The sequence below is a fragment of the Denticeps clupeoides genome, chromosome 13, assembly GCF_900700375.1.
Source record: "Denticeps clupeoides chromosome 13, fDenClu1.1, whole genome shotgun sequence".
NCBI classification, from domain to species: Eukaryota; Metazoa; Chordata; class Actinopteri; order Clupeiformes; family Denticipitidae; genus Denticeps; species Denticeps clupeoides.
The window spans coordinates 15502354-15526455 of NC_041719.1; the positions used below are offsets into that span (position 1 = coordinate 15502354).

General features: G+C 43.8%; 1 protein-coding gene and 1 long non-coding RNA gene across 3 annotated transcripts in view; one reads left to right on the plus strand and one right to left on the minus strand.

Annotated features, from left to right (window-relative positions):
- Positions 1-873: 873 nt before the first annotated feature.
- Positions 874-4078, plus strand: LOC114802502 (uncharacterized). Of its 2 annotated transcripts, none has more exons than XR_003751732.1 (3): positions 874-922; positions 2058-2164; positions 3069-3534. It is a non-coding gene; the product is annotated as an uncharacterized LOC114802502 (long non-coding RNA). The 2 variants fall into 2 exon arrangements; XR_003751731.1 differs by lacking the exon at positions 874-922 and adding an exon at positions 3644-4078 and having other exon boundaries at positions 1090-2164; positions 3069-3444.
- A 1202-nt stretch (positions 4079-5280) lies between these two features.
- faf1 (Fas (TNFRSF6) associated factor 1) overlaps positions 5281-24102 on the minus strand; it is a 63263-nt gene continuing 44441 nt past the window's right edge. The window contains exons 14-19 of the mRNA XM_029000540.1: positions 21728-21864; positions 21501-21589; positions 16324-16404; positions 15384-15461; positions 12218-12433; positions 5281-6005 (exon numbers count right to left, since the gene is read on the minus strand). Coding sequence (XP_028856373.1) covers positions 5922-6005; positions 12218-12433; positions 15384-15461; positions 16324-16404; positions 21501-21589; positions 21728-21864 — 685 coding nt within the window. The 3' untranslated portion in view covers positions 5281-5921. The remainder of the gene's footprint in view (positions 6006-12217; positions 12434-15383; positions 15462-16323; positions 16405-21500; positions 21590-21727; positions 21865-24102) is intronic.

Here is a 24102-nt window from a genome sequence, read left to right on the forward strand (position 1 = left end):
CTGTGTAGAAAAAGATGGCAAATACTAATATAATACAAAATATAACATTTTAAATTAAAGGGTGAGGTAGAAGCTGCTTGTCCTGTATCTCCTGATGGTCGAGACGCCATGTCCCTCAGTCTCACTGGACATTAACAACTGGATTCTGATTCTTCACGACATAGACAGACAGACAGACAGACAGACAGACAGACAGACAGATAGATAGATAGATAGAGAAAGAGTAGGGGGATGAAGAAACGTATTAATGAAATAAATATGAATTTATTAAAAATAAGTGAACATATCAGTATACTTAAATACATTCCGAGTGTAATGGTGCAAATCACGGAAAACGCTTCATCTTTACACGCTTCATCTCTCCACCAAGCGCTCATTAGGTTGTTAACCTCCCGTCCCGTGAAAAGCGGCCGGGCCGCGGCATCCCCTCAAGGCAGAAGGGGGGGGGGGTACAAAGGCTTAAAATAACTGCCCCCCCCTCTAAAAAAAACTGGGATTTATTTTTCTTTATTTTCTGTCCTGTCGCGGTCAGGCGCTGTTTAATAATGCCCCCACCACCACCACCCCACGGAATAATCTGGGTGGGAAACGATCGCGAGACCCTCCGGCAAAGTCACACGACGTGGATATTTATTAAAATATCAACAATAAATCAGTCATGTGCACACACCGGATTAACGATTAACTCCAGTTTATTTGTGTATGAACTATATAATCGTGTTATTCGTTATTTGACGAAAATTGATTTTGCTGCTCCGTGGTCCTGTGCCCGGTCAGGTTTTCCTGCTCTTTTTACCGCGACGCGGGCTGTGACGTCAGCACGCCCGGTTTCCGTTGTCAGGTGGCGCCGCGGCCAATTAAAACGCGTCCGAACGCGGAGAGGAGAGGAGAGGAGAAAGCGGACATCGCAGATGGAGTGAAGGTGTGTGTGTGTGTGTGTGTGTGTGTGTGTGTGTGTGTGTGTGTGTTTTAAAAAGCCGACGTCCTGAGCACAAAGCGCGTCCACCGGCGCGGGCGCGAGCGCGGGGCGGGGCGGGGCCGAGGGAGGGATGGAGAGGGGGAGAGAGAAAAGAAAAAAGAAAAAGGAGGGCAATTATGGAGCCGCGACCGCGGGAAATAATCTTTATTCTGCTCGCAATTCATCATCGTCGTTTGTATTCGGCGCCGAATATTTGGTTTATGTTAAAACAATATTCGCAAAGTAAAATTTCATAATTTAAACGTCGATAAGACAACACCACATTAACTCAAAATGAGAAAATGAACGAAAAGTAGCAGAAGAAAAAGAAACCCTGCTGATCATAAACCATACACGTTAGTAATTAAACTTGGATTCTAATATTAGAGCGACACGGTGTTTTAAACCGAAATTTCTCATTTATTTCGGTTTCTGTTACGTCGTTTAATTCGAATTGCTTCATTTAAGTGAAAACCATATGCGACGGTGAAGAAAATTTTATAGCAGCGCAATGAAATTAACAAAATAATAATCAATCAATAATGAGAAAATCGATATTTTATTGTCACGGACAAGTCACAAAAGGATGGAATTGTTGAAATATGATTTTCCTCTTTAGTTATTTCAACGTTATTTAAACACCTAAAACCGAGACCAGAACCGAGATTAAACGTTGCCAGATTTTGCTGATGATGCCAACAATTTCCAGAAGTTCAAACTATTTATGCGGCACAGATTTGGACATGCGCAGTGATTTGGCTGAAGTGTACACCACCGTTCAGAAGTAGATGGTCATTTAGAAACGTCGCTATATACGGATGGCATTTTTTAAAAAATGAATAATTCCACTTTTTTTTTTATTGGATGAAAATTTCGGTCCGGATCCTTCTGACGTTGTAAATGACACTGGTAGATGGAAATGGCTGCTAATGATGAAACATCTTTCTACATGCAGCAACTTTATCAGCAACAATTAGTATTTCATCGACCTTAAAATTTTTATTAATTATTATAAATTCATTGTTTGTTTTTCACTAAATGTATAAGAGCTGAATTTTTTTCTCCTATTTCTAAATGACCCTGAACTTCTGAACGATAGTGCAGGACTGACACTGAGTAAGAGTAACAGTGGAGGAAGGAGGGTTCCGTGGAGGTCAGAAGATCCGGGAGGAGCGGGAAGGAGGAACAAACACAATCATACCTCAGGTACCTCATCATACTTCACAGATCGGACGTTTTAAAAAGAAAAAATTCATGTAATTTGTCGAGCCGAAAATTGCCGTAAAGTGAATAAACCAAACAAACCTGCTGTCAGTAGCATCAAAGTAAAAAAATAATTTCTCATAAGCATAAAATAGACAGCTTAGTTTAAATGATCACTGTAATGAGAAAAACAAAATTAATGACAGCTACTGTTAAAGTCTTTTTCAGGGTACATCTACATCCTTTACAGACTTTACAGACAAATATCTTCAGCAAATGTTGAAATGTTTTTTATTAGAGCAAAATGTATTTATTCCACGAACTCGTTCTGGTTTAATTGGCAGACATTTAAATGGGTTTATAAAAAAAAAAAAAAGGGGGGGGGGGGTTCTAACGGGACATTTTCTGGGATCATTGTTGAAAAAAAAAAGAAGTTCCACAAAATGAAATGATTTGGGTTTTAATTATTTATGAAATTATTTGGGGTTTTTCCCCAGTTTTAATTCGATCTGACACGTTTGTACCAGACACGCTTGCTTTCAACTCGTCGGGCGTCCTGGAGAGGACGAAATGACTATGGTTTTAATGACCATAGACCACGTGATACAGTTTAATAGCGCGTCATAAGCTACTAAACGACATGGCCAGATCCCCGTCGCTTCCGATGTATGAAAAACAGTATTCTGTCGAACTGTACACTCAGCGTGTTGAAGGTGTGGAAGAAACGATTCCTCCCTCTCCCCCCAGCACACACACACGCCACTGCAGTCACACCCACTCGCGTTTTCCACGGGCCACACTTAATTCGGCATCCCTGAGAAAGCAAACTTGGGGTGACCCGCCAGGTTAGTCTGGTCGGGGGTTCCAGACGAGATCTCCAGCCTGAAGAATTCTGTTCACTCGGCAGGGGAGAACATTCCTTGGTTCCACAGTCCTGAATCAGGCCGGGACCCCCTTCCAGAAACGTGGCGGGCTTGGAGACGCAAATCTTCTTCTTATTAAAAAAAAATAAAAAAAATGGAATGGGCTGAATATCTGCCAGAGAGGCATTAAAAAGTATCACGAGTGTCATCTTTACACACTTGCTGCCAGATACGAGATGCCTGATGTGCTGGATGACAGTTCTTTTATTTTTATAATGTACTTCCATGTAAGTAAGGGTACGTGGTGTGCTCTTGTATTATAATGCTTATAATAATGCTTAAATAATGCTTTTTATTTAATTCAATCAGCAGAGCAGGATGGATTCCACGGGTAATGAGAACCCTGACGTGGGTTTCAAGGTGTGGAAATAAATGAAGATTTTCTAGGCGCTTCAGCTACTACTCATAAGATAAGATAAGATAAATCTTTATTAGTCCCACAAGTGGGAAATTGCACATTAAAGGGTCCTTAGAACCATCACAAAAATGTAATTTAATAAAAATATATATGAACTTTCTGATCGCGCCTTCTGTTCTGTCTTCTGTTCCTCGTGTTCAGAGGTTAAAATCGGCTGGAAATTGTCTGTAGTCGTGGGATGAGGAACCAGTGGCGTCTTATTACAGAAAGTGGAGCCTTTTAAACACGAGACTCGAGGAAAACGAGAGAAGACAAGCTGGATCAAGCAGACGTATCCGACGGGCGCTTCCGACATCATCATCATCATCATCATCATTATCTTCATCGTCATCTGTTGCCTCAGATCAGCGTCAAAACTCGATGCGGTGATTGAAACTGTAAAAACGCAGATTGCGCAAGTTTTGTTTTGTTTTGTTTTTCGCACAATTTTGGCACCGAGGATGAAACGGTCTTCCACATGAACGAGCATCAGGGGAGTAACAGCGGGTCAGAAGTGTCGAGTTTAAATAAAGAGCAGCGAGGTAAAGATAAATAATACATTACAAATAATAAGAAGGAATTTGGCATTAAAAACATGGTGACTACTGGGCGCATCGAAGCGTCTTCTGGCCGGCTGAATAAAAGCAGGGTGCGTCAGAAGATCGTCTTTGGAAGTCCACCTCGCTGAGCACATTAAATAATAATAAAATTGAAAAAACGCCCGCGGGTCGAACACCTTGTCCGCCCCGAACTCGGCGCGCTTCGGCAGGATCGACACGACACGCGGGCCTTCGGATGAGCATCCGCCAAATAAACAGCGCCGCAGATGGAGCAATGAGCCTTTAATCTTGGCGCTGAACTGGGGAAATTAGCCGAGCGAGAAGAGGCTGGAGATGGAGGCTGGAGATGGAGGCTGTGGGGCCGTGGAGCTGCGACCATCCCGAGCGCGGCGGAAAGTGGGTGTTAGACACGGCTATTAGCTTCTCTTTTCTTTCTTTACCTCGAGTAGCTTGAGAGAATGACCTGCGAAACGGTCCTTTGCCCACTTCTGCTGCCCATGACTAAACTGATCATCCGCTCCTCACGCCTTCAAGAGCACTAGTGAGGACAAGGTTACAAATAAAAAGAGGTTAAAGGCCCTAATCCGTAAAAGCGTCTCTGCCAAGGGCCCTCGAAAAAAGTTCCTCAGATCCTCCTCAATCCGAGAAGAAGGTGTCCAGCCCATTTCCAGAAAAAGACCCTCACCTACGTGCAAAAGGAAGCGCGGAGGAAAGCAACAGATTCAGGGGGAGAAATGTTCGACAGGCTTTAGGGATTACCCGCTCCAAATCACCGGATATTCTCCAGCACCAGAACACAGAAGTGCTGCTGCCCGTGCCCACCAAATAATCTGTTTTCTGGTCGTCACATATCACGGTTCTCCCCATATGGCGGCAGGATCAGGCCCGAACCCTGGAACGAGCGGATTTCCATGGCGCAGGATCTGCTTTCCGGCAAATGTTCCCATTAGCAAAATGTTAACCTGCACAACTCTACATTAATATTTCCTGAATATGAATGTTTGGAAAAAATCTCACATTAAAAGGCTCATATTCCATAACCCATGTGAACGAATGGTCTGGAAAAATATGACTTAAAAAGCACATCATTGGACCCAAAACATGTTTTCTGGGCCAGTAGGCGTGTGGTTTAATCAGACGTAAGAACAGGATTACGTTGAAAGAACATTGAAACCGGATGATCCGTTATTTAACACTGTTTAAATGAATGTGATATTAAAGTGATGGTCCACACAGAAAAATGTTCATAGATATTTTATATAATGTTATGTCAAACTAAAACTAATACAGCATCAAACTTAAAAAGGAGCAGGAAAAAAAACAAAACAAAAAAAAAACTGGGCAACCAGTTGTAGCGTGATGAAGATTAAAACCCAGGTCATCCTCAGTAGGCAGATGGGGGGCTCTGGGTTTTGGAAGGGTCAGCAGGTAGAGTGAAGGTTCAGGTCGTCTCCAACACGTCTCTTGGCTTCCATATGTCAGCACAAAAAGTCTAAAAAGCAGCCTGAGTGTGAATTCCCCGCAAGGCTCCACATCTCTCACTCTCACTGTGTATTTTTTTTCCCATCATCCTCATCATCACTTAAATGAGTGGGGCACAGAATACCATGACACTGCAACTGAAGTGGGGGGAGAGTGTGTGTGTGTGTGTGTGTGTGTGTATGTGTGTGTTTTAACTGTGTGCTTGTGAACAGTTTCTATGTGCTGACTTGTACACTAGGCATTCATGTACAACGCACAAAAACGTGTCCGTGTGTGTGTGTGTGTGTGTGTGTGTGTGTGTTGGAGGTCTCTGTGGACACGCTGGGACCACGCTGGGACCATGCTGGGACTCCTCCCTACTCTCCTCTCCAGTCCCTCCTTCAACACGTGGCTCAGTGCTACTCCCTCGCCTCCAGGAAGAGTGTTTCCTGAGGGAACAGCTTGGCCTCCAGTAGAGTTGATGCTGGCTCTAACTGTGTGATCTGGGGACGAGAGAGGAAACATCAAAATCAAATTCACGCAATATGAGCCTGGGCGTGTCCAGAGGCAACCATGACGACCTCGAGGCTTTCTGGCCAATCAAATGATGAGCATTTGTTCGTAGGAAAATAATGAAATGACCTAATTTTATAATGCATTCCTACATACTTAAAGCCTCCTGTTGATAATTATTATAAAGACATAATAGACTAGAGCATTAACAGAAAAGCGGGTTTATTCTTCTCTCCGTTTCCACCTTCCTTTTCGTTTAAACGACTCGCTCTACAGCGGAAGGTGGTCAGACATCTTACTAAACACCTACAGGTGGAGCAGAGTGAGCCGCTTAACCCTGCCTAGTGCGGAGCTGAACCTGCCGCGTGCCGCCCTCCATCGATCCAGGCCTGCAGGAGGATCGCGGTTCCCTGCGGTGGCGGCAGCGTGTTGCACGCTCGGCTTCTCCCCTCCACCGCGGGGTTGGTTTCCAACTTATCGTTCACTCGTGTTAACGAGCATCTCATGAAGCGGCTTTTGATGATGTCAATGGTGAACAAAGCAGCAATGAAGGTAAAAAGAGGCAGATTCATCAAACCTACTCCACTATCTCCTGATATTTCTTATATTGGATTCTTCAAAATAGCTCCATCTTACGTCTCCATAGGAGTGGGTGCGTGCAACACTTTGACTGGTAACGGACTGGTATACAGAAGTAAAATGATTAAATTGTTATTTATTCTTGTCAGTGTCTAAGTACGTGGGCAATAATCTACTTTCTCTTTGTGTACAGATCTGGCCATTAATGGACGGCCCAGTTCTTAAGGACATGTCACCAGGCCAAAGAAGTCCCCTATATCGCTAATACTCAAATCACCGGAATTAACCAGAACTCTTTGCTTCTTCCAAGAATTCGAGCTCAACGACCCTGCACCCCCTGACCGCAGGCTGATGGGAAGAAATGGTCTCCCAGTGTCCCCTTACACACCTGAGCTCACGCCCCTCTTCTCCCACAGCAGCGAGGGCCAGAGAGCAGGACAGAGCCGGGCTTATCGGCCTGACAGCCTCTGATTATAACTTCTTTTATAAGCCCACAGGACAGTAATTAACACTGACGGAGGGAGCGCACAAAGGTCGCGGTCCGGCCTCATCAACTTGTCCCATTGTGTCCGAGCTGCAGCGAGGGCAGGGGATTGGCAGGAATACACAGGGGTATGGAATTTCGTTTTTTTTTTTTTTTTTTTAAATCTGTACATCCTGAAATTTGAGAGCAGAAACAGTCAAAGAACATCTCTCAACACTGACTGGAGAATCTATGAAGCCAATAAAGCCTAAACCCCGGATCCATATGACCTTTCATAAATCTGTCCAGACTCTTAACGCTGGGGACCAGGGTCGTTGTGACCGGGTGGGAAATGCAGGCAGTTGCCTCGATCCATGAGCTGAAATGTACAAAGATCCCCACTGTATTCTACGGTCAAAAAAGCGATGGTGCTGTGGTCAGACTACCCAGGCGTCTAACCTGCTGTCAGAATACCAGTGAAGCGTGTGATGTCAGAAAGACTTTTTTTTTGTACAGTGAACACTGTTTTGATCCTATGTGTGCAGACTATACACAATTATGCTAATTTAGTGTCGGGTTGGACTGGATGACCAGGCCAAAGTGATATTTTCTTATTTGGATAAAACCGAACAGCTGGAAACCAAAATATCAGGGAATTGGAATGTTAATTACTGGTGTCAATGGATCAATGAAATGATCAATGAAAGGTGCATCTAAGCCAAATCCCGGCTGTGTGCGCAACTTGCTGACCTTTGCGAGCAACTTCACTTTGTGTGTAAATCCCGGTCTCAACTGTCTCCCCTCATTTCAACATAATGCTTCTGATGATCAGAAGACGAATGAAACGGGCAGGTGTCACAAACCCCACATGTAAAATGTAGCAACTGCGGCTTTTGCCACACAAAGGTCTTCCGTCCAAAGACTTCTTTCTGCCACTCGGCCGCAAAGATGATATCAAACCTGCAAATCTCACACCAAATGATGTGAGACAGTTTTAAAGGCTTATAATAATAATAATAATAATAATGAGAATAATAATCTTTATCTTGTCTGATATTAATTGATAGGTTTAATCAGTGTGTGCAAAATACTTATTATGGGCAGAAACACTGAAGAATTGAATTGCCATTGTGTCATCCCCACCAGTGGCTCTCATAATTAATAATTAATTAATTTGCCGTTATTGAACCAAAAGGGAAAAGTAGGAAAGACATAATCCAGTGGCCAGATCTAATTTAGCCATAACTAATTTAGAAATGGGATTACCCATAATACAATGTTTCATGACCATCTGTGCCCCCCAAAACGAAAGTAACTGCACTTTACCATGGCGGTACGGCATTGGGCGGAAGGCTGATTGCTCTCCGCTGCAGATTTCCAGCTCCCCGGGGGAGAGGGGCGACATCACACCAGCGTAAGCACTTCAGCTCTGTTGCCCCACACTCATCTGAAGTGTCGCTGGGACCCAAATCATTTCCCAGCATGACCCGGGGCCACAGGGCCGCGGCGGGAGGGGGGGGGGTGACGGTGCAACGCGGCGCAGGAGAGAGGCAAGACGGAGCGCTAAACAAATGTGCTCACACCCGCCGAAAAAAGGGTGTGCTGGCTTCTCGCCACCTCCGCGGAAGTGTTGCACAAATGCCAGCGATGAAAATGAACCTGCGAGGCTGCGACAACACCACAGCATCAGGTACCAGCAAATGAGGTGTGTGTGTGTGTGTGTGTGTGTGTGTCGGTTCGCCTTCCTATCAAGGGACTAGCAAAAAGCACCTATGACTGTTCCCTTTATAAGAGGTGGTGGGGGGAGAGAGAAAAACAGAGAGAAACAAGGTGCCACACTGTCACCGGAGAGCGCCGGCGATGGTGAGTGTTTACATTGTCATCCAATTAACGGACCATAAGCGCCGAAGCATCTGTCAACAAACAAAGCTGTTGTTGCTGCTCCCCTCTCGTCCTGATAACCTTCCAGTCTTTATACTCGCCGCCTCCTTCCCAATTACAATCATCTCACACACACACACACACACACAGCTCGGCCAGTTTTACGGAGGAAACGGAGTCGAAGTCGAGGGATCGTGGGTAATTTAACATTCGCGTAATGCCACAGCTGCAGAACTCTGAAGGGGTCATTAGGGAGCGGCGCGGCGCGAGTAAAGCCCCTCGCCGGGTGTTCTCTCCGGCCGTAAAGATGCTGATGGCAGGTAATCCTCTAAAGCTCAGACAAACTCATCCTCTCAGGCCTCACACCGAGGCCAAACAAACATCTCCCTGCCCCGCGTCCCCGCGTCCCCACGTCCCCACGTCCCGGACAGCAGGAACGCTCAATAATGAGCCCTGACTCCATGACTATTTAATGTACAGTTCTCTGATTGACATGCAAATATTTGAGTCATTTGCTATAATGGCATAATTAATAATTGATGACGGGCTACATGTAAAGACTGAAGCTTCGGGACGGCGTGTACAGAGCGCGGAACAACGATTCAAAAACACAGTCGAAGAAATATTGCAAGTCAGCTCATTAGCACAGACCCAAAAGAGCAGGGTAGGGGTCTGACATGACACAATAATCATAATAATAAAAATAATAATATGAAAAAAAAACCTGCTCTGTGACGAAACAACACATTTTTAATGAACTGACTTAATTAAAAGTGAAATAGGTTTGTCTGTTTTTAACATGCTGTTGCCGGCGAGTGTTTATTTGGCCAATTATGAAAAGCAGTGGGGGATCATTATCTGCTTCCAGGAATGATGACAACATGTGGTGCACGAGGGGCGTGAACAAGGCTCACTTCAAAAGCACCGCGAAGGGGCCTGACGGGCGCGGGGGTGCCGTAGTCGTAAAGGGGCGGCGGTCCCGGAGGGATCGGACCCTACAAACCCGAGCCAAAAAAACATGCTCGCTAACGTACTCGGCAGCTTACACGGTCAGTACGTTTATTGACGTGTGGGGTGTTTCGGGAAACAGTACAGGTGCATTGTGGGTAAGGGTAAGCGTTCACTTTTCATACTGCACCTGAAGCACAGGATGTGGGGTCTGACCCGCCACCAGAACCGCCGAGGCGCCAAAGGCCTCCTGCTTCTGTCTGATCTCAGCGTATGATGGGAGTATAAAGAGTAATAAAAAGTTAAAGATATTGCGGCTTATCTTATTACCTCTTCCCGCCTCTACTCCTTTGGTTTAAGGCAGCAAGACACAAACAGGAAGAGGCGGTGGGCCCTTCTACCCAAGACAAGTAATAAAGAAAACAAACAAGGAGAACAGCAGAAGACTGGAGGGGTTTTGAGTATCTACTAAACCCATTAAAACCGAGCAGAGGAAAATCCACTGAAACCTGGGAGAAAATATCATAATAAATAAAGGAAGTCAGACCAGCAGTATTGCATTCGGCCAATAATATGAAATTAATCTTAGTTAATGTAACTGGAGTATTAAAGCAAAGGTTTTCTCACGGTAAAATGTTATGGACAAATGTCCCAGCTGTTCGTAATGTATTAAATAAATACAAAAAATGTAATAAAAAATCTGCCATTTTTATTTATTGATTTGTTGTTATTTAAAAAAAAAAAAAAGATCAAAGATTCGCTATAATGTTGCTTGTTTGAATAGTAATAATATGCAACGACATTGAAAGAATCCAACAATTGCTAATGTAAATATTGCAGGATCCTTTTGTCGTCGTCGCATATTAATATTACAGGCCGTGCATTCTGTTGGCTGTACTGCGTGGCACCAACTCGTCCAAATCAATATCTGAAGTAAGCATTTGTTCAGGGAAGGTTGGTGGGGGGGGTGAAGTCTGGTCGGAGCACAGCTGTCCACACAGCCCCACAACAGCCAGGCCTGGCACCGGCCGCCCCCCCCCCCGCTTCAATTAAAAAAAGGAGGCGATGGAAAAAAAAAAAAAGACCGAACTGGCTCGGGCGCAAACGACAAAAGATACTCAGTCACTAGTTCTCTCCCTCTTCTACTCTGTTACTCCGTCTTGTTCTCTTTTGCCTTCTTTTATTTTTAGTAAACTCTCTCACATTTGATGTCTTTCTCTTATCGCCAGCGATTATCTGAGTTCCTGATGCAGGAGAGATGGCGAGAGGCCGTTTAAACATTTGTGGAGAATTAGAAATGCAATAGTCGTACATCCCCTAATCCCCTTCGGAGGAAAACCGGGAGACTCGGGATGAGATGCTTTTAATTAGAGCGAGCGAGCTGGAGGATTAGTCTGGGCGCTGTGTTCAGATGCACAAACACTGGCAAGCCTCGCCGCCGCAGGCCGCCTCCCCGCAAAACTTCTCCCCGCTACAAGATACATTTCCTCCCTCGCCTATCTGTTCCCCCTCTTTTTCTGTTTGCTCGATTTAACGAGCAGCGCTGCCCGTCAACCAAAGGTTCGAGCTGTGCGGATATGCGAAATGTGTTTTTCTGTCTCTGTGTGTGTGTGTGTGTGTGTGTGTTTTCCCCACAGATTCGCATGCCAGGTTGCCTGGGCAGGTCTGCACACTTCCCCCCCGATTAATGGAAATGCCATTTTTGTTTCCATGCGTCAAATTAAGCAGGTAGTTGAGGCCGTGCTCATTAGCTACCTGCTGCAGCGCTAGCCCGGCCCGGCCTGCTAATTACGCCACTAGCTGCGGCTAACTGCGCGCCCGAGCGCCGGGACCGACGAGAATACCGCTGACTGTATCCTAAGTAGCCAGTGTTCTTTTCTGCATCCAAAGGACCCTAATTAATATTTGCCAAATTACAAATGCACTTGTGGATTCGAGGACCGGAGGGGGGGGGGTACACACACAAACACACTAACCAAGAAAGAGAGCGGAAAAGAAGAGAGAGAGAGAGAGAGAGAGAGAGAGAGAGAGAGAGAGAGAGAGAGAGAGAGAGAGAGAGAAAAACAGGCTGCTCATTAGACCGCCGTGGCTTTTAATTAATCTGCCGTCCTCCAACTATCTGTACAGTCACACTTGGCGGGCGCGCGGGGATTATGGCGAGCTACGAAACTCCCAGCCACACGGCGGAATTAGCGGCCCAATTATTAACACTCTTCTCTTCCCGCGGAGATGCTACAGTCACATGACGTGGGCCGGCCTGCAGATGGGTGGGCATGAAGAGTGGGCATGCGACCGGCGGGTAAGGAAAGTGTGCGTGGCGTAGTCACTCACGTTCCTGCGGGGGAAGGTGGTCAGTAGCTTGAACTCGTCAGACGGGTATCCTTTCGAGGCCACAAAATCGAAGAGGACCTGGAGCTTGCAGCCGCCCAGGAAACGGCGCTCCAGGAACTCTCCACTGGGTGTACGGATGCGCAGCTTGCTAATTGGCTCGCCGCCCTCCTCGCTGGGTTCTGGGGGCAGTGCCTGTTCCAACGAGAGGCGGATGGCCTGGATGGAAGGAGGGGAGATTACGTTAAAATGACTGCAAATCAAGCTGCCGTCACTTATAGGAATACAGGAAATATATAGGAAAATCAGCACAACACACACCAGTATTAAAGAAAACGTGGCGGCTGTTCCATGTCCATTAGTTGCTGACTATTTACATGTACGGCACTTATCCAGAGCGACTTACAATCAGTAGTTACAGGGACAGTCCCCCCCTGGAGACACTCAGGGTTAAGTGTCTTGCTCAGGGACACAATGGTAGTAAGTGGGGTTTGAACCTGGGTCTTCTGGTGTTTTACCCTATTTAAGTAGGTGCACACTGCATTACTGTACCTTTGATTTTTTTTATTTCCCCTTTATACATTTTCAAATGAGATTAGTATTTTATTAAAGAACATAAAAACGTGGCACACATAACCCAATTATTTATCAAAAATGTGGCTGCTGTCTCTTTTTAGACCTGTACACAGGTGACACACCGGGCAGTACGGACAACTGATCCCCAAGCATCTGCATCAGCTAAATTCGACCACTTTCAGTTGTTGCCTGTGTTGACAACACCCACAAAACGTAAGTATGGTAGAACGTCGGCTGGAGTCAGCTCTCGTGGGTCAGGGAGCAGCGCTGGCTGCCACCCGCGGGACTCCAGCCCCCCCCCAGCCTGTTAGTCCTGTTTTGACTCTGGGCAGCATATGCTGTGGCAACACGCGCCAGCTTTATTTACAGGCCGTAATGCAATTATATTTGATAAAAGTCTACAACAGTAGCTCATTAGCAGCTGCAGATTTTGTGCGGGTGTGTGCCGCCCGCGCTCCCCCAGGTAAGAGAGCGGTTCGTAAAGGGCCCGGCGGGAGTCCCCGCAGCGTGGCTCTGGGACCTGGGCTGCCACGGAGTGAGCGAGAGGGGGGGGGGGGGGGGGGGGGGGGGGGGGGGGGGGGGGGGGGGGCACAACAAACAAGTGAGCAGGAGGGGCGGGGCCTTGGCGGAAAGATGCTCTCGCGCTTTTCATCTGTAACTTTCAACGCCGTGCAGTGCGTTTTCCTCCATTTCACATCCAGCCCGACAGGAACTACCTGAATGTGTGTGTGTGTGTGTGTGTGTGTGTGTGTGTGTGTGTGTGTGACAGCGGCTTTGGCCGTTCTCCAGGTGCTGTGGGAGTCGGTTGGTGACGTCCTGCTGATTTGTGTACTCACGCACAATATCGGACTGGCGCGTACAGCTGTGTGCAAAAGACCCCCCGTCCCCCTCCACGCCAGCACCGCTAATCTACCTGCCATCTTTCACAGAGCCCCGCTCCTTTCGCGATTGTGTGAGGGGTGTACAGGTGGCTAAACGCTCACCGTTCCATTATACAGACGCACACGAACAATGCGGGGGGGTGGGTGGGGGACTGCACGGGGAATACATCTTCATGTGTGTGTGTGTGTTTTCGGGAGCGGAAGGCTGTGGTCGTCTGGCTGTCACTCCGCTCCACGTGTGTGTGGGTTGGGGGGTGGCATGACTGTATCCCGCGGGATTCATTTAGGGAGCGAATGCAGCACAGAGACTTTTTTTTTTTCCCGTCTCTTTTCCACGAACTACAACCTTTTCGAAATCTTGTTATTTTATCAATTTACATGAAATTCTACCTGCCGGTAACATACATGTTTGAACAAAAAGCAACACCGAGAAACACTTTGTGTGACATTACTGATCACTGATCACTGATGTGATTTCAGGTCTGTAGCCGTGTTTCTATTACAGTCTGCAAAACGAAAGCAACATTTGGAACATGTCAATTAAAAACTGTGAAACGACTGTAATGTTTTACAAATATCACCTTCAGATCACCTGAAATACCATCTCATGGCAAAAAAAAAAAAAAAAAAAAAAAACTCCATTATGTTTCCATTAGGTGCATGTTCTATTCAGTTTGAGCAATATTTAACACCAACACCGCATTCGATGATGCAGGGTTTTCTTTGTGTGTGTGCGCACAAAACCTTAATGATACCCTGCAAGGAGGTGGCATCACATTTCCGAGTATCAAAAGGTTGCTTGTGCTTGTGTGTGTCTGTTTTGTAGTTAGTAAATGGCCAGGCTAGAAAAATGGAGGTGGCTGGTGGAGGCGAACGTGACATGACGCATTTTTCTTTGTCCAGGGGCTGTTTAAACTAATGTGACGAATGTCAGGCTGGCCGGCGTTCCATGCTGCGTGCTGCTGAGCAAACAGACGTGAAAACGCCGGACCCCTCGCTGCACCATTGCTCTTCAGTTCGCTCTGATTGTTTTGCTTTGTGGGCGGCTCCCAAGCCTTTTGTTCCTCCACAGCACTCATACAAGTAGCAGGATTCTCGTGCGTGTACAGTAGGAAGACAATAACATCTGTGTGTTATCTGTGAGCAAGTATGCGTGTGTGTGTGTGTGTGTGTGTGTGTGTGTACACGGGTCCCTGTGCCAACTGCAAGCTGGTATTATTAGAGCTTGTGCAGTCATATATCATTAAACAGAAGATAACAAAAACATTAATTACTGAAAAATATACAACCCAGGACAAACACAAAGCTCAAATATGAAATAAGATGTTTTTAATTTCCAGGCTAATCCTGAAAAACAAACAAAAACACAAAGGCTTAATTTCTAAGAGATTAGAGAAAAAGACAGCAGTGGGTAGGATCAGCCATATGAGATGGCTGTGAGAAGAATAGCAAATTGATGAATAGTGAGTATACAAAGAGTGAATAATAAGAGTTTACACTGGTAGTATTTGTATGTGTCTGTATATTCCTTGGTCACTTTATTAGAAACACGCTTTCTGCAGCGGCGTATAGTTTGTGCAAGTTGAAATCTCCCAACCCTGTTCACTCATAAAATTCTTCATTGTATCATTGTCCTTTGCTGATGATTTAAATATAATACAATTTCACAGCGTCCAGAAGCAGGTAATCGGGAATATATGGCCAGGTCTCACCTCACGCTCTTCCTCCTGCTCCTTGCGGATCTGCTCCAGACGCACTTGTTCAGCCTCCTCTCTCTCTTGTGCCTCCCTCTGCAACCAAAATCCAGAAACTTTCAAAAACATCCTCCTGGCAATGATTTTTACATGTTAACACTGTGGCGCCCTGGAGCACACACTGCTCAAACACTTCACTCATTCCAGAACCCTCATTCAAACTTTTGTAACCTTTTAGAGGACAAGGTAAGCCAAACCAAGCGGACCGTGTCAGGTCCTTTAAGTTTGGAAAAGGACTGGACTTGTTTTTGCAGAAAATCTAAAGAGCAAATCTAAAAATTTGGAGGCCAAGTCAAACTTTTTTCCCCCCTTCAAATGGTTCTTGAATCAAATTTGCGCTGTTGCAGAGTGCATTATCCCACTGAAAGAGAGTACATCTTTACGGCAATACCGTACCTGCCATCTTGCTATGCGATTTTTCAGCAGTTTGAGCTGCAGTAGCTCTTCTGTTTTGTCTGATAACAAGCGCCAGCCTGCTCTCCCCGTGTGCATCAATGAGCCTTGGCCACAAATTACGCTGTTGCAGCTTCACCGGTTTACTTTCATTGGACCTCTCTTGGTTGGTCTTCACCACAGCAGACCAGGACCGTTGCAAAAGAGCTGCAGTTTTGGATATACTGTGACTCTGTGGGCAAATTCACTCAAATACTTACACTTGGTGCTTACACTATGCCTGTGAGTAAGCAATTGTTTTGTCTAGTGGAGTCCATGCCTTGACTGTGGCCAGGGCTGTTCCAGTGGTAAAAAGGGGACCTACTCAATATTAGTATTAATATTATGGCAGAAAGGCGTACAATTTCTTTGCTAGAACTCGTAATAGTCCATGACGCACACTTCCCTGTACATTATAAACAGTAGTAAAGTAAATATTAAGTTGGTTGATCTCAAAAAGGTTGACCTTTTTGCGGTCTGCTTCTAAAGACAGACGGTAGGCCTCATCCTGTTCTCTCTTCACCATTTCTCTTGCCTCACGCTCGTCCTGAAAGACAAAATACACAAAACAAGGCAGGTCAGACAACAAAACCTGTATGAACGGTCTATATAATGGCTTAGAATTGATTGAATAAAAGCTAGCTGAAGAACTGTGGTTATTTTGGCTTTGCTACCTGCTGTGCTCGAACATGGCTTTATAGTGCAGAGGAAACAGTACTGTTTCTATTGTGCGCTCAGGCTCGCTCAGCCCATTGTTTCAAAAGACTGAAAGACTTGAAATATCTTTTCTGGGCCCTGGACTTTGTGCTGCCACATAATGGGGTGAGAGAATGGAAGCGGGACGGACCCCAGAGGATGATCAAAGGGACGGACACACATGAATGAGGGTACTGGGCTTCGCGCGGCACAATGGACATGGCATGAATGAGGCACACATCAAAAATAAAGGTTGTTACGTGTAACTGCTGGGTGTTGCACGCGAGCCATTCCTCATTGCGCGGTGTGCGACTGCAAACATGTAGCAAAATTCTAAAAGGCAAAATCCAATTCAACTGGATGTTCTTACGTGTTTTTGTAAATTTCATGAATAATTGGAGAAATAACCCTTTTCTTGGTCTCTGACCACACATACGTTTCATTTAAAAATCAAGGTTGTACACATGAACACTGTCCCTTTGAGGTAATCCAAATTGAATTCATTATTATCATTAGCATAGAGCATAAAATGACCAGCGATTCTTAATGGTTTGAAGACAGTTGAATTCATGAAAAGGCAGGAAGAGAGTTGAACTGCTATGACGTCCACTAAAAAGAAGACAACTATCATAAATTGTAAAACAACACGCTTAACGTCTTGTGGATTCACTGTGACGCATTTTTGCGCAACCAATAAGATCAAAGCGGGAATGGAGGGAAAGCGGATCTTATCAGTCTCTGAGTGTCCAGAGTCTACAACATGCTATTATCTTACCTGGAGAAAAACCATGCATATTTTTGTGCTGAGCCCCCCAGCAACCGCGGCGCGCTGAGCTCAACACGCTGTTTTAAGAAGTGCAAGCCTTGCGTTTGGTCTGGAAGTGGCTTTAGATTTGGTCCAATTCGCAGAAAAACTGTATCCGTTTTTTTTTTTCCGGTGGCATCAGGTGAGCACGGATTCAATACTGACTGTTTATTGTAGCAAATCAAAACCACACTGGTTAACAAGACCTTAACTCTCGTATTTGAAAACATCATGTGAAGTAAATGTAGAACATTTATGGGCTGCATCGCGAAGCATCTATAATCCAGGCATTAATAATTGTAAAAGTAATCTAATCGAATCGTGACCAGTGAAGGTCCACACCTCTGGGAAGGTTGACTTTTTTTCAAAACAGTGTTGATTTGATAGGTGGAAGTATGTGAAGACAGGGTATTCATGGTATGCCAAGAAAGTATGCTCAGACAGAAACATAGAGGGAAAAAAGACGACAACTTTCCCTCATCAGATGATTTGATCTGATACCAGATTACTCCTCCTCAAAGATTCCAAATTTGGGAAGAAGTAGAGGTTAGTTCCTCTATGATGAGTGAAAAGTAACTTCTCTCTCCCCTCTCCTCCCCACTTGATGTCAGACGGTGAGGAATGTGTTTGTGATCTTGGCAGATGGCTGTAGTGTCTGGAACTGACTGGTGACACACCGAACCCCAGTGGAAGAGTGTGAGAACAGTGAGCCTCACAACGCCTGAGGAGTGTAGGGGCGGTGAGCTGTCCGATGCCACAGACACACACACAACAGCAATGTCAGACAGATAGATATCACACAGCGTCATGTCATTGGCTCACAGAGGGCTCGAACTTCAGATTACTACTTTTACTACTACAATGGTCACTAATATGGAGGTCAAACATAAAAGAAAAAATATTTTATATTAATTGCAGCTTTGTGTTATTTCAAGAAAAAACTATTCCCTATACAATGGACAATCTTGATTTAAAAATTCTGAGTGGATAAGAGGCCATATTCCACTGTGATCCAGGTAAACTGCTGTGTAGGCATAATATACATCGAAACCCCTGAGTAAATTAATTAAATGCCTAGAAGATGTAGCTGTAGTAATAACTACCAGTAACTACCATTACAGTTAAATTTTAATATTGACATCACAACCATTACAAAAATAAGCCTATTGAGTCAAAAGTGATTTTGTTGAGTACATAAAACATATGAATGTATATATTCAAAAAATATAATAATTTATAATAAACCAACCACAGAATGCTTTACAAGGAAATGCATTAAACTAGAGTTTCTATGTTAACCTCATGGTACTTAATTCACTCTGTAATTTGTTAAAATGTGATCTCAAGACCCACCGAGTTCACCAGTGATGCCTGACTCAACGTGGCATTCACAGGATATGTGCTGGCATTCCTGTGGTTATTAACATGACTACATTTGCCACTCCCAATCATTTGTTCATTTTGTGGCTACCCCTGTTCAACAGAAATGTTCCACTTATCCCATTCCGATGCCGGCTCACATGAAAACTGTTTTTTTTTTTTTACAGTGCTTTTTAATGGGAAGAAAATGTCTAAACCCTTACACTATGCTAGTGAAGAACATCAACACCACCATTACAATATGTAAAACCCAGGAGGAATGTTTATATGAATGGTTTGTAATGTGATACAAATGCTCCAATTTATAAACTAATCCTCAAGTTAGAGGGTGCTTAACTCATACATATACTATTTCATTATCTGGCATTATGAAAAAAAAACAGCCTCGACCACACCTGACAAGTAGGTATACAGCTCAAACTGGCACTGAGACATGTTAATGAACATGTTCAAGAACTGGAACACCTATTCTCTGTTGCCATCTGCACTTTAATAATTTTATGGCTTCCCATGCGAATGTCCTAGCTGTCAAAATAAACAGCAAGCTTCAGAGGCAGGGACGTCTACACACATCACATCACCCTGTGTCACCCAGAGGCAATCCCACCTCGTGCATCAACATTTCCCAACACACTCAACACCTGCGTGCAGCAGCAGTTAATGAATTTCATTTACGCTCAGGCTTGACACACATACATGGGTGCAGTAACAGCGGTACTGTAAATGATAAACAAATTTACCCCTGGGACCAACAAAGCCTCCATGTCTGTAACTAGATCAGAACAGTACTGGATAAAAAGATACAAATAATTATTACAAAGCTTTTCTCAGACTTATACCTTTACCTTTATATAATCTTAAAAAGACAAAAGAAGGGTAACAGTGGAGGGCATGTCTGCTGAGGTGATAAAACTACACAACTTTCTCAATTACAACTGAAAGTGGATGCTCCAGCTCCATTTACATTTATTGAATTTATCCGATGCCCTTTTCCAAAGCGACTTACAATCAGTAGTGACAGGCACAGTCCCGCTGGAGACACTCGGTGTCTTGATAGGGACACTGGTTTGAACCTGTGACTTGAGGTTTTCTAACACCCCATCTATGACTTTTATTGGACTTGTATAACTACACAGAGACAGAATTTAATTTGGGACCAGAGAACAATTATCTAGCTGTATAGCAGTGGATTGTATTTGAAATTGGCCTGCTCTGCTCTCTCTACTAGTGCTGTGAGCTGTACAGTGCTGTAAAGTGAAAAAAAACTACTGTGATATATCTTTTATAGCAAAGAAGAAAAAAAAAAAAAAGTGTTGGACATTGCTTTGCAGTAGTTCCAGTAAGTCCACAAGCCATGGTTTGCAAAATGACAAAAACTAACTCCACATTTTCTAATACATTTACATTTTACATTTACAGCATTTATCAGACGCCCTTATCCAGAGTGTCTTACAATCAGTATTACAGGGACAGTCTCCCTGGAGCAATTTAGGGATAAGTGTCTTGCTCAGGGACACAATGGTAGTAAGTGGGATTTGAACCCGGGTCTTCTGGTTCATAGGCGAGTGTGTTACCCACTAGGCTACTACCACCCTAATATGCACTGGGTGTTCAGATACTCTCTCCAATTTTCGAGATTTTGAATTTTCATCCTGTACATCATGTAATACTAACAGATTTATGATTATTTAAATCAGTCATTAAATGTTAAATGTAGCAAAGAGTGACAATTAGCTGATTAGTCATACTAAAACATCAAATTTTGCAATTGATTAATGTGGATGGCATGGGAAAGAAAATTCACCAATTTACTTTTAAATAAGATGGTATAGAACACATGAACGACATTCAGTCATTCCCCCATAAATCAGGACTGACCTTTTATGAGAGAAACATATGGCCCAATTAGTGCTGGAAACCTGATCAGATTAGCGCTTGTTTATACACGTCTAGGTTTACATGTGTAAAGTACATGTCTGCTTCCAGCTTATATACAAACTGAAAAAGTCTGAAACCGGTTCAACAAATTTATATATTATGCACACTATATATATATTATTTTATACCAAAAAAATATATAGCATAATTTACTATATAGTATATATATATATATATTATATATCTATATAAAGGCCAGGGTAGATGAAATACACTATAATACATACTTTACTTTAGAAATACTCTCTCTCTATATACACACACACACACACACACACACACACTCTCTCTCTCTCTCTCTCTAATATTGTATTTCTAAAGTAAAGAATGTATTATAATCTACCCTGGCTTTTCACTGTGGAATTGTGCCTACAGAACTGGTTAGTAGTTGGGTGACAATGGCCACTTTCCTGTGGTGCACAGAGAGCTCTTGTTACTGTCTGGTTTCGCTGGTCTAAAGATGAAAGTCACAGTGTCATTGTTTTACACTCTTTTGGGAGTGTAACGCTTTTAAGTCTCTTTTGTTGTGTTTATATTGGATTATAGAAGGCAGAGTCTGCAAAGGCTATAAGTGCACAAAGTCCGTACCCTGCTTGTCCTGTGAATACCGCAGACAGGTCACCCTTTAGTCAAATGGCAACTGAATGGTTTGCTTGCTTTTTAATCTCAGACAAAAGTGGGCATTTGTAATGTTCTTTCCTGTCTAGGCTGTGTGGTGTCCTCAATACATCCCAATGTCCCAGCATGCCCGTGTGTCACAGTGGCTTCTGACTAGCTCTGTGTCTGGCTTTAGATTGCCCATCTCATTTCCTTCTTCCTCTCACCTCATCTTTAATGTCCTCTTGCTGCTGGGCTGTGAAAATTTCCATCGCCCCCATTAGCCTCATCATCAATTCGTCCACTGTTGTGTTACCTTAAACACACATACATTTATGCATGAAAATTACACACTTTTACACAAACTTCATATTTTTCCCTCGTTCTCAAAGGTCCGATGTTTAAGAGCAGCGACAGGGTGTGAAGAGGTTTTAATTGCAGTTGGGCTCATTACCTTGAATGACATTTAAAACTTCGTTTGATGTCCTCTTGCCCATGACGATTAGAAGTAGGGGGAACTGATCGGTTTTATACGTTCGGATGGTCTGTGCCACCACACTGCCAAAGTGCCGTGTGCACATGGTGAGGAGTCTACAAAAGAAAAATAAGGGGAGAAAAAGGGGGTGAAAACAAGAAAGACGGGGGGCACAGAAGATGAGCAGGAGGAGGGGGGTATCTTCAAACATCTAACTCCAGAGGAAGGCACACACAGGCCCAGTGCATTAAGGGACTTTAAAACCAATTCTGCCTTTTATTCCCGCAGACTCGTCGCCCTCCGCTAACAATGGCTGAGCAGCAGAAATTAGTATTCCTCACCAGTCGTGATGAATTTGATAGGGCAGCGAGGATTTCTTATTCCATTACAAAGACAGAACTTTTAAATTAACATTTCAAGCGAAGGAAAAGGGTAGCAGGCAGAGCCTCCGGGCTCACTGTAAATGTCATAATATTAATGAAGCGCTATAGACTGACTGCAAATATAGATTAGTCTCCCCCGCCTCTGCTTTTAATAAGATGTGCTTTAATAACTGGCTGGTAAAATAAAGTAGTAATGGAACGTCTGGGCGTGAGCAGGTCAGGGGGAACAGTAGAGAGTGAGGAGAATGGCATGGACTTATTCATTAGCCATCATGAATTTTCAAAGTTGGTGGAAGGAAGAAGAAGAAGAAAAAAACATCTGTCTAGGAGCGTACGAGAAAAGAGAAATAATGAAATAAAATATAGATTTATAAAGACAAAAACTACAGTGGAAACAGTGGTGTGAAGAATACGTGCATGTTATGTCACGTGCTACAGTGCGTTTGTGGGTTTATAACATATTTTTTAAAACTGCACATGGCAGAGACAAGTCCAAAAACCATTTATTAAAACCACTACCATCGTTTACTGTTTGTGGGAAAAGTAAAGAGAGCAAAAACACAAACTCCTGTCTGTCACAACCTGGAAACTGCCCAAAAAAGGGGTTGAGGAGAGGGCTGCAGGCTAGCGAACACACCCCTACTATTATCAGGACCAACGACAATACCCAGGCCCTGTCTTTATCGCAAAACCCGGTTCTTTAGCCTTTCTTTGCCCTATTTGGGTTAGGAAGGATCTAAACTGGGCCTGACCAGAAACAATGGGAACCCTGCGTAATTCTAACCAGTCCTGCAGTACAGCAGGACAATTGCCAAAAGGCTCTGGAGAAACCCAAGCTGCTCAGGCCAGTGAAACAGTACAGAGACTAAGCCATTCCTAGCCAGCAACTTAAGAGTCAACCCAACACCCTGACGAAGCTCCTGTTACAAACAACAAAGGAATTAACCAAATTACTGCAGACCTGTAGGAAACCGGGTTTGGGTGATTCGGGTAGAATACAACATTAGCAGAATAATTACAGGTTAGAATAAGAACCCAGATGTGAGAACTTCCTTGAGGGAGATGTTTTTCTTCTTCTTTTTTTTGGTGAGGAAACACCTGCTCTGATTTCATGAGTTCAGATGAAGGTCGCTGCAGTGGTGAAAATGACACAATCAATACATGTCAGGCTCACTCCTCAGACATTAGAATGATAATGTTTCCCCAAGCTGTCAGGCCGAGTCAAACTCAAAACAGTCCGGTGTGACTGAACACCTTCCAGCCGACAGGTGAGCTGCGCATGATGCAACAGGCAAAAAGATACTTTCTGTGCTAATGAGTTTTAGTCTTAAAAAGGAAGATGCTCAAATTCACATGACAATCATTAACGGAAATTATAGTACACAGAAATTCCAGGTTCATTTAGAATGATAACCTAAAATGGATTTTTTTTTTATTATTAAATACATTTATTAAAAGCATTAATAATTTTTGCCACTTCTTAAACATGGTATTCCACAAATCATTAGAAAATAAAAGATCACTTCTAAATCTATTTAAAAAGTACAATTTTATGGGGAAAAACATGGTACATCGGAAAACCTTATTTATGCCACTTTTTCTAAAAGCGTGAACTGTGTGATAATTCAAACTGAAAGTTTGAATTGCTCAATCACTCGAAAAATTGCCCGTGCATAGCTCACAAAGTATGCAGAAATTATATCAGTTAATCAAATGTATGCATTTAGGTGTCACTGTGGAGTTTTACATGTATTTCCCATGGGTGACAATTACACTGGCACAAAGTTCTCAGATCTGATTTTATGCATAATTAATCAATTAAGATAAAAGGCTGGTGAGAATTCCTGGGCTGCTTTTAACATACCGGGGCTGAGGGAGTTAGTATGCTGCTTTAATAGCCACTGTCACTAATGCCAATCACCACTCAGTCAAGCTCAACCTGGGAGCGTGAGAATGTGGGTGGAAAAAAAA